The following is a 10,833-nucleotide window of genomic DNA, read 5'->3' as shown; positions in this document are numbered from 1 at the left end:
TGTATGTGTGTGCGTGCCTTCAAGTAGTCTTGACTCCTGGCAACTGCCTGGACAAGTCCATGTAGTTTTCTTGGCACCATTTTCAGAAGTGGTTTGGTGTTGCCTTCTTCTTTCTAGGGCTGAGAGAGACTGGCCCAAAGTCATCGAGCTGGCCTAGGGTGGGCTAGTCTCCCAGTTTTTAGTTTGATCCCTTTAACCACTACACCAAAGTAACTCTTTTGCTACCCAGCTACTAGGCTGTAAATTATTTTTCTGTCTTTAATTCTGAATCAGATCAGGTAGGCATTTAGTTCTGAAAGTCAGGATAAAAATACTTAAATAGGAAAGGACTTTAAAATATTTTATGAATTTTACACTTGTACTCATTCAAATGGAGTGTTCCTCAATATTACAGTAGTATAGGTGCTATCTAAATTTGTGGACTTCAGTTTCACTTTCAAGCAAATAGTCACACCTTACATCTGATAGCTCTGCATGAAGGGATCCAAACAATTAAAAAATATAGGTCAACTGTACATATGGGAAGCAGTATCTTGGATCATCTGCTAGACTAAATCAACATGTGAACATGTGAAGCCCAGTTTCAGTCTAAGAAAATAACAACATGGAACATGGAACTACACAGGCTCTTACGTTCTCTGGGTTGGTTTTTGTTGCTTATCTTTTTTCCTGGAATTAGTTTTAAACCAGGCAATGTATTTACATAAACTAAGTCACTATAATTACTACTACAGTATCACTAAACAAAAGCAGAAACACAGATGGATACAAAATTTAATTTTTCAAGTAATGCTATGTACACTTTATTGCCTGTATATGCACAATGGTAATCAGAGAACTATAATAGAACAGTAGAAAACAAGAATGTTACACATAAGGGAATGAGGAAGAAAAGACTATTTTCCTGATCTGCAGCTGCTAAAAAAAGCCAGTGATGAATAATTGTTAGTTTTTTCCCCTTACATTATATCTAAAGTATTTCCCGACAGACAGCTTTCTGCAACAGCAAATTGCATCTTCAGTAACTACATTTTATCTTTCCCAGTCAGAATAATTTCTGATAAAAGTCAAAGTAACTTATTAGATAACTGCAAGTGTTCAGTTTATTTCAAAGTAATAAGCAAATTGTGACATAAGTTCTTATAAAAATGGTATTTGGCTGCATGTTAAAGTATTAGATTCTTAACACATAATAGCAAAGGAACAAAAAATAAAATAAAAATAATTATTTTATAGACAATGTTTTTCACAAGACATTATGGATAGCAGCTTAGTCAAAAGTATTCACCCTGAAGAGGTAGAGAGAATCTTAGTCTAGCAGAGAAACACATCATCCTTGGCACTGCTATAATCTCTCCTGTAAATACACAATCCCTAAAACTAGATAATGCGACACAGAGTCACAAAATCTACATTCTAGCCATTGTGAGAAGGGTGCTGTTCTTACTCCCATGTCCCAGTTAAGAATCCTGATGTTTACATCTGAGAAACAGAAGTAAATTGAGTTTCATTCTCTCTTTCAATATTAATTCCATAAATACAAAGATGCATTATTCACAATAAAGTTTTTTAAAAGGTTACAGAAACAACCTGAAAACATTTCCGTATCTTAGTCCAGATGGTTGTAATAACACCACTTCAAGAAAACCATGCAATGAATTTGGGGCCACTTTCCAATTCAAATTAAACTCCCAAACCAATGGTGTCAAGATTTGTAGTGCTTATGATTCTCCCCCGTCCCCACCCCCTTAAAGGAATCAGTGCAGAAATCTCCATTCTTGCAACATGTCATTGCTGAAAAGTTTTCTGCAGTGCTGTCATATACCCTTATGTGACTGAGACTGACAAAAGTACTGGTTTCAGTAATTAGGTTGAGAGACAGTATTCTAGTGACAAAGATAAACAGACATACTGAGCATGCTTATACAAAGCACTCTACTCTGAACCATCTTGCTTGAAGATGATAATACAGGTGGTTCATATCCATTACGTGGTTTTACTTAACCTGATGCTAGGCAAGCAGGATGCCACACCATCCCAGTTTTGCAACACTATATTCTGTGTAGACTGTCTTCCATATAGGAGGCACTAACTGAATTGTCCTCCTAATCTGCACTGAATTTTTATTTATACGGCCAACAGCTGATCAATCAAGCTTTATGGACACCGCTTTCTGCTCCTGCTATTGGCATTGTGACAATATATATGAGGATGCACCTTCAGTATAGAGACTGGTCTAGTTGCAGTTCAGCTCAATCCAGAATCGATGTTCATCTCTCTTGCCACTTTGTGCATCAAAGCAGAAGCACCCGCCCGCTGAAAATGGTACTTAAAAACGGCAATGAAGAGTCGTGTTACTTTGCAGTTGAGTAGAAATGAGGAAATTTAGACTGTAGCTTTTAAAGCTTAAAGCATTCCTGTTTAATTAGTTTTTTAAAAAAAAAGAAAAATGTACAGTAACACTGATAAAAATCAATGGGAAGACACACAGAGGAATGCAAACAGAAAACATGATGGGTTAGATTTAAAAAAAATATTTTGCTTCAGTCAAGTGATATTAATACTGTTTTTCCTTGGATATGGAATTACTGGAACAGTTACATGCAGGCTGAGAGCAGCCCTCTGTTAAGGGGAAATTAGAGAGAGAGAGAGAGAGAGAGAGAGAGAGAGGAGTTCCAAAAAATGTATTTGAGAATTTTCCTTTTACTGATGTGTCTTTCCTCTTACAGACTTAATAGGTGGGTTTCAGAATTACTAGCTTTGTCCAGGAACATCTGCTGATCCATCACCTGCTCCAGATCCTGTTTGTGCACGCTTGATGTAAAGATTCAACAATTTCATCTGCAGATTTAAATTAGTAAATAACATGTTTAGTACTAACAACATATTTTACATTAGAAAAGTCAGAAAAAGTTATTTTTTAAAGTAACGGTAATAAAGAAGATTTACAATGGAATAATATATACAAAGGAAAAAAAGACTAACTGGAGCTATAGAACATAGTTGTATTTTCAAAGGATTAAGAAGCTTAAGGGAGGATAAGCCCATTGGTGAAAAATCTCATGTTAAAATTCTCCTCAAGGTGGGTTTAGTTTACTGTGTCTAATGATCAATAGTTACTTACTTAAGACTTGGTTCAGACATGACAGGGAAAAATGGTCCTTGTTCCATCTTCAAATTTATGGTATAAAGAGATGCTTTCTCTTTTAAATGAATTCTTTGTGACTGCTGGACTTGGGAGAACTGTAGTTTGTTTGATAATTCCAAGACCTGAAATTGTGGTTTGATCCTGCCCATAGTTTAAACAAAGCATAGTTCCTAAAGTACAAATGGCACAAGGAACTGGGTTCATTTAAATTGAAAACAGAAGTTTCTGATATCCTTGTGTATGGAAAAAGAACTGGAAACTCATTATTTCTTATATCTAGACCATTGATATATGGTCTTGTATCTTACATCCAGACTGTAGATATATGGTCTAGATGTCAATTATTTGCTTAGGAAAGAAAGTCATTTTTTGTCCTTCAACTTTTTAGTATTGTGATAGCTAATTAGGATCCTTTTTTAACAACATCACAATCTTGCTTTGAAAATTCAATTGAATTCACTCCCTATATTATTTCCTTGTTCTTTTTTCCTAAGAGCTTAGGTACTTTACCCTGAAATGGCACAACATTTATATAGATGGAAAAGCTATCATTTGTAATTATAATTCCATGACTGATAACATTTTTCCTTAGGCTTCAATCCAATGCATGTCTAGTCAAATCTATTGATTGATTTCAAGAGGATTTTTTGAATTTGTATAAAAGTGCTGGTTTAAGGACTTTCATGAGCCTACGTATGTAAAAGAGTATCACAGCACTTCAAAATTGTTTAAATAGCAGTGACCACTAAAAAATATTTGAAACAAAAGAGGACATAAAATTCTGTCCAAATGATATTTTTCTTTATTCGGAATTTAATACGTTTGGCATGCAACTTGATACTACTGTATAAGCCTCTCAGTAGTTGGATATTATCAACAGATTTCCACTGAAATTAATTTCAACTGTTCATATGCAACATCCAACTGCATCATAAGCTTTTGCACTCTAGTTAGTTATCTAGGTTTCATATTGCTTTACAAGGCAAGTTTCATCTATGATATAATGGCAGTTATTGTTTTCTCTAAATCAGGAATTAATTACTGAGGAGAAGGAAGGAAAGTCAGTGTATGAGCACAGTGTTCATTCCTTTAAGGCCAAACATTTTGATGCTATCATGCATTATATTTCTTTTATAAAATTTCAGCAACTTTTATTTCAAGGATGCTGATTAGATCACTTCCTGTGGTCTATTATTCTCCTTTTAGCAAGCAAACTATCATTCCATGTATCTCTAAATTACTGAAGACAACTGATTTGAATGGTAAGTTTTCCCCCTAATTCAAACTATATTTGAAGAACTGGATATCTGATTGCTATCCCCATGGGAACAACTCTTTTCGCTGAAAAAAATAGTATTTTAGAAACAAAGCTTCCAAAGTAAAGCTATGATATTCTAGTTTTTCTAAATGCATTGAAGGTGTTTTTGTTTACATGATTAGGAGTTGAATTATCAGCTTTCCGATTTATAGTCTGAAATAGTACAGTTGCCTGAAGCTACCACTTGATTCTGCTGTAAAGCTTTAGACATTAGTGAATGTATCGACAGCCATATTCATTTATATATTGTCCATCTATTTATACATTTTATTTTCCACATATGTTAATGGTACATGAGAAATAAAAGGACCAATAGAGTGTCAGATCCAAACAGTAGCCAAAGTCAAGTGCTAAAAAATTTTCTAATGTGCCCTAAAAAACCCACATTTTTTCTAACTACCTACTGTAATCAAAATCAGTCCCTGGGTACGGTGAATCACTTACTTTGCTGCCAGTGAGTTGACTAAGATGTGGCTTCAGCTCATCACCAATTACTGCATGAATAGCTACAAGACAGAAAACACAGGCCTTTCGAACGCTGCTTTCAGAGTTGTCATAACCCTAGAAAATAAGAAAAGATGTAATTTAAATATGTATCAATCCAAAAGATATTGATATTATTACAATTACTAACCAAACAGAATAACAGAATAGTATATTTTTTAAAAGAAATACATTCCAGTCAAATATATTCTGTAAAGTTAGAAATTTTGTGACATTCTTTGCAATGTTCATGATTTATTAATTTGTATCTTCTTACCTGTATTAAACCTGGTACTATCTCTGGCAACAGCTGAGCAAGAGTTTCTTTAGGTACTCTTTCTATCACTTTGGTCTGCATTTTGATTGCAGCCAGATTTATAGGGTAATCTGCTGTTTGAATAATGGGACAAAGTACTTTGATGCACTGATCTGGACTAATAGATGTGGCCAGCATAGTAGCAGCCTCTTCAGCTGATCTTACCACCTAATAGATTAAACAGAAATATAGAAATACAATAATATTACACTTGAATGGTTTTTTGTTTTGAATATTGCTACAACTTGTAGAAGATTTTATGTCAATATATTTTGTTTTACAACAGAAATTTCTGTCAGAACAGCAACATCTTGATAATGGTAGCCATATTAAAAAACAAGGGGCTTCAGATTTGAAAATTTGATGGATATGTTGGAAAAATGAACTAATACATCTAGGAAATATTCCAAGATCGGATTTTGTTTTGACATTGCAACTATACTATTAATTAAAAAAAAACATTCTAGAAAGTATGAGATATGTATATTTTCAAATTCTCATTACATCTAAATCTTAATCCATTATTTCCAACTAAAAGTAATTCATAAAGGAAATATTATATGAACATACCAACATTATAGTTTAATAATAATACTGACAGAATAGACCAATATTCCTAGAAACTCTGTCCAAAGTTTTATGCTGCTGGGGAAAATGATATGGAGCTTGTCTAGCAAGGAGGTCCACTATCACTGGTTACAAAACTTACTCATACTTCACTAAAACAGATGTTAAAGGATCCCCAAACTGCCTCCCCATAAAAATCCATATTATCTGAATTACTGTTTTGAATAGAAAACATGAGATTTTCATTTCCTGAGATCGGTTTTACATAAATTCCTGAAATCTGTCTTATGAAAAAATACTCTATATTCATTATTTTCATTGTTGAACAACATATTATTACTTCAGTCACATCCTTAAGTTCAACACAAATCTCAGAAATTGTATACAAACCTCCTTATGAGGGTCCTTATGAGCTTCTAAAGTCTTCATTATTGTGAGTTCTGCATAATTTCTAAATCTTGCTGGTTGATGTCTTAGAATCTCTCTTAAGACTTTCAGTGCCAGGGCTCTAATTGCATGCTGAAAGTTTAAAGACTGTTTTGTTAGTTTTCCTCATATAATTTCCAACTAATTATTTTTGATAATGGAGCTATGTAGTATTATATTTTTGGAACTTTCTTCCAAAAATTGAAGTTCTGTCTTCACAACAGAACTTTGATAATGAATAGTATACATTTACTAAATATTAATACATTACAGTAGCTGTAACTTCATTGTAACTGCAAGCCGTGACTGTGGTATCACTATGAGACACTTTCCTTTCATGGGACTGAGATGCTGAAAAGAGTATTCTACTGACTTTTTAACTAAGATGCAAATCTAATGTTCATATGTATATTGGGTTTATATCAAGAAAGCAACATGCACCTGTTTTCCTTCTGTTTCTAAAGTTAGTAATCCTGACATATTACATATTCAAGAAGAACATTCAAGAGAGCCAGTTTTGAGTAGTGGTTGAAGTGTTAGACTAGAAACCAGGAGACTGTGAGTTTAGTCCTTCCATAGTCATGAAAGCTAGATGGGTGATTTTGGGCCAGTCATTCTCTCAGCCCAACCCACCTCATAGTGTTGTTGTCGTGGGGAAAGCAGAAGATCAGAGCATTATGTACAGTCAGGACCAGAAATATTGGAACAAGGATAACTGTTTTGGCATTTGGCCTCTGTACACCACCACACTGAAGTTGAAGGGAAACACACCAAGATGGGAGCGAAGGCAGGACTTTCAGCTAAAATTCAAGGGGTTTGACAAAAGTGGGGGACTAACCATTCAGGAAGTACAGCCAGCATACACATACACCCATCGTTGGTGGCTCATAAGTAATGGAACAAACCAACATCATTACAAACATAAGGATTGCCTTTAATACCTGGATGAAAATCCTTTGCAGTCAATGACTGCCTGAAGTCTGGAACCCATGTTGTTGTTTATTTGTTTAGTCGCTTCCGACTCTTCGTGACTTCATGGACCAGCCCAAGCCAGAGCTTCCTGTCGGTCAACACCCCCAGCTCCCCCAGGGACGAGTCCGTCACCTCTGGAACCCATGGACATGACCAAATGCTGAGTTTCCTCCCTCAAGATGCTTTCCCAGGCCTTTACTGCAGCTGCCTTCAGTCTTGTCTTCAGTAAGTGAACAGCATGCTCTATTGGGTTGAGATTAGGTGACTGGCTTGGCCATTGAAGAACATCCCACTTCTTTGCCTTGAGAAACTCTTGGGTAGCTTTTGCTGTATGTTTTGGGTCATTATCCATCTGCAATATGAAGCGGCATCCTATCAGTTTGGCGGCATTTGGCTGAATCTGAGCAGAAAGTATAGCCCTGTACACTTCAGAATTCATCCTGCTGCTTTTATCAGCAGTCAGGTCATCAATAAATACCAGTGACTCGGTTCCATTGGCAGCCATACATGCCCATGCCATAACACTGCCTCCACCATGTTTGACAGATGATGTGGTATGCTTTGGATCATGAGCTGTTCTTTTCCTTCTCCATACTTTTCTCTTCCCATAATTCTGGTGCAAATTAATCTTGGTTTCATCAGTCAAAAGAATCTTATTCCAGAACTGGGCAGGCTTTTTTAGGTGTTTGCTGGCAAAGTCTAATCTGGTCTTTCTGTTCTTGAGCATTACCAGTGGTTTGCACCTTGTGAAGCCTCTGTATTTACATTCATAAAGCTGTCTCTTGACTGTAGATGTTGACAATGACAGGCCTACCTCCCCAAGAGTGTTCTTGACCTGGCTAGATGTTGTGAAAGGGCTCCTCTTCCCCATGAGCAGAATTCTGCGGTCATCCACTTTAGTTGTCTTCCATGGTCTTCCAGGCCTTTTGCTGTTGCTGAGCTTGTCAGTTAATTCCTTCTTTTTCAGGATATTCCAAACTGTTGTATTGGCCGCTCTCAATGTTTTTGCTATCTCTGTGATGGGTTTATTTTGTTTTCTCAGCCTAATGATGGCCTCCTTCACTTGCATGGACACCTCTTTGGACCTCATGTCGAGAGTTCCAGTGAACAGATACCAAATGCAACTGTAACACTCAGAACCACTTCCAGGCCTTTTATCTGCTTGATTGGTCGTGGGGTACCCAGGAAACAGGCCACACCTGGCCATGCAGCTGCTTGTCAGCCATTCATTCCATTACTTATGAGCCACCAACGATGGGTGTGTGTGTGTATGCCACTGGCTGTACTTCCTGAATGGTTAGTGCCCCACTTTTGTCAAACCCCTTGAATTACAGCTGAAAGTTCTGACTTTGCTCCTATCTGGGTCTGTTTCCTCTCAACTTCAATGTGGTGGTGTACAGAGGCCAAATGCCAAAACAGTTACCCTTTTTCCAATATTTCTGGTCCTGGCTATATGCCACCATAAGTTGTACAAAAATAAAGGCAGGCTATAATAATTATAACAGCAGCAAGTTCAACATCCAGGCAAATAAGTTATATAATATTATTTTTCTTTCTCCACTTTAGGCATTACCTCTTTGTCTCCAAGAGTTTCAAGTAACAAAAGAAGAATTGTTTTGAAGTGCTCATCCCAAACCCCAAAAGACTCTTCCTGAGTCAATTTCATTAGCTCATAAAGAGCAGCTTTCCGTTCTTCAGCTCTCTCATTATGATTTGATAATTCCTTTAGCAATTCTGCAACTAGATCAGAATGGTCTAGGGAAGGTTCTGTGTCAAAAGAAAAAGTAGAATTGTTTAATTAATAAAAATAATAACCATTCTTCTTACTTTACATGTAAAGATATATGATAGTTATGAAACAATAGATTAAAAAAATCTTCTGGGAGGGAACAGGACTGATAATATATCATATTTCATTTCATTTTATTTTATTACAAAATGTGGCAATTGAAAGATGACGTTTATCATTAAAATCTCCTATTATGCACACAAATGTTCTCTTCATACCCACTGGGAGTCAGACTTTTTTAAAAAAAAGCACCAAGGACTAGAGTAAGAGGAACACCTCTCCCTAGAGAGTGTGAAGAGTCTCACTTTAGGCCCAAACAATGGGGAGAAAAGGAATTAGCTCCTGAGATTCCCACCCTCCAGGCAATAATTTTGAAAACAAACATAAAACCCCCTAAAGAATGAGCCAGAACTTTTTTTTAATTTATAAATTTATTCACCGCCCACCTCCCCTTCACAGGGGAGAATGGGTGTCATGAACCACTTCTTGTAAACATTAATCATTCTCCCTACTTTTAAATATTTAAAGTACATTGATAACGCTTACATTTTGTGAAAGTTCACATTTCTCCTGCTCATGCTTCTAAATGGAATTGGCAAGATGTCGACGCTTCTCTAATGGAATGAGCAAGCTTTTCTCTAGATGACAGTCTATTTAAATAAAGTTTCTGCAGTGATCACCTTCAGGCCCTTAGGAAGGTTTAGACCAGTCATTCTTAATTTTTTTGACCCAATTACCCTTTCTCCCAGTCTCAAATAATGTTATTCCCCCCACAAAAGGATCAGATGGTTTTTTTTACAGAAGCATCTCAGCAGCGGCAGTCCCAAACAGGATACCCAACTCACAAACAAGCAATTACAAATTGCTCCATTACTCCCAGGATGCGCCCAAATTATCCCTTGAGGATAAAAACATCCCAGTTTAAGAATGACTGGTTTAGATCCTTTCTAATCCTTTCCTCAAGAGAAATTTTAAACCTAGCCAAATACACCAAAATGGAAATACCTAGGATAATGGACCTCATCAACCTCTGCCTTACAACCTACTTTCAGTTTGATGGAGAAATATACCAACAGATCAAAGGAACACCCATAGGATCACCAATTTCAGGACTTATAGCAGAGATTGTAATGCAGCGTCTGGAAAGGATAGCACTCCCACACATACAACCCAAAGTATGGATCCGGTACGTGGATAACACTTTCATCATAATACAAAAGAAACAACTGGAAGAAACAAAACCATCAACAACATCTTTAATGGAATAAAATTCACAAGGGAGGAAGAAAACAACACACTACCATTCCTGGACATCCTCATCAGTAGAGGAAATGATGGCAAGTTAGAAAGACAAGTCTAAAGGAAAGCCATCCACACCAACCAAGTGCTCCATTACCAAAGTAACAATCCAACCTCCCACAAGAGAAGCTGTGTAAGAACATTATTCAGACGAGCACTTAAACACTGCAGCAACCCAGAACACCAGAAAAAGGAAACAGATTATCTGTACAGCATCTTCCAGCAAAATGGATACCCTCTCAACTTCATCAAAAAGTGCCTCACCACCCAACCCACTAGAGCATAACCAACAGAAGCTATGGAAAGAATAACACTGCCATACATCAGAAACATCTCAGAAACCACCAACAGACTATTAAAACCGCATGGCATCACTGTAGCACATAAACGAACTAAAACTCTTCAAAACATATTAAGTAACCCAAAAGACCCAATAGCCCAAGAAGAAAAAACAGGAGTTATTTACCACATACAATGCAAAGACTGTAACAGCCACTATATAGGACAGACAGGCA

General features: G+C 36.5%; 1 protein-coding gene across 19 annotated transcripts in view; it reads right to left on the bottom strand.

The window, feature by feature from the left end:
- Window positions 1–760: 760 nt before the first annotated feature.
- The window catches only part of CLASP2 (cytoplasmic linker associated protein 2), a 142,469-nt gene continuing 132,396 nt past the window's right edge, over window positions 761–10,833 (bottom strand). For all 19 annotated transcript variants that reach the window (XM_063304103.1, XM_063304104.1, XM_063304108.1 and 16 more), the window contains 5 exons: window positions 8,804–8,997; window positions 6,223–6,351; window positions 5,227–5,433; window positions 4,911–5,027; window positions 761–2,841 (listed from right to left, as the gene is read on the bottom strand). In XM_063304103.1, the coding sequence (XP_063160173.1) occupies window positions 2,755–2,841; window positions 4,911–5,027; window positions 5,227–5,433; window positions 6,223–6,351; window positions 8,804–8,997 (734 nt within the window). In that variant the 3' untranslated portion in view covers window positions 761–2,754. The remainder of the gene's footprint in view (window positions 2,842–4,910; window positions 5,028–5,226; window positions 5,434–6,222; window positions 6,352–8,803; window positions 8,998–10,833) is intronic.

This window comes from Candoia aspera, chromosome 4 (assembly GCF_035149785.1).
Source record: "Candoia aspera isolate rCanAsp1 chromosome 4, rCanAsp1.hap2, whole genome shotgun sequence".
Lineage (NCBI taxonomy): Eukaryota > Metazoa > Chordata > Lepidosauria > Squamata > Boidae > Candoia > Candoia aspera.
Note: the sequence above shows the minus strand (reverse complement) of the source record. Positions and strands in the feature narration are given on the sequence as shown.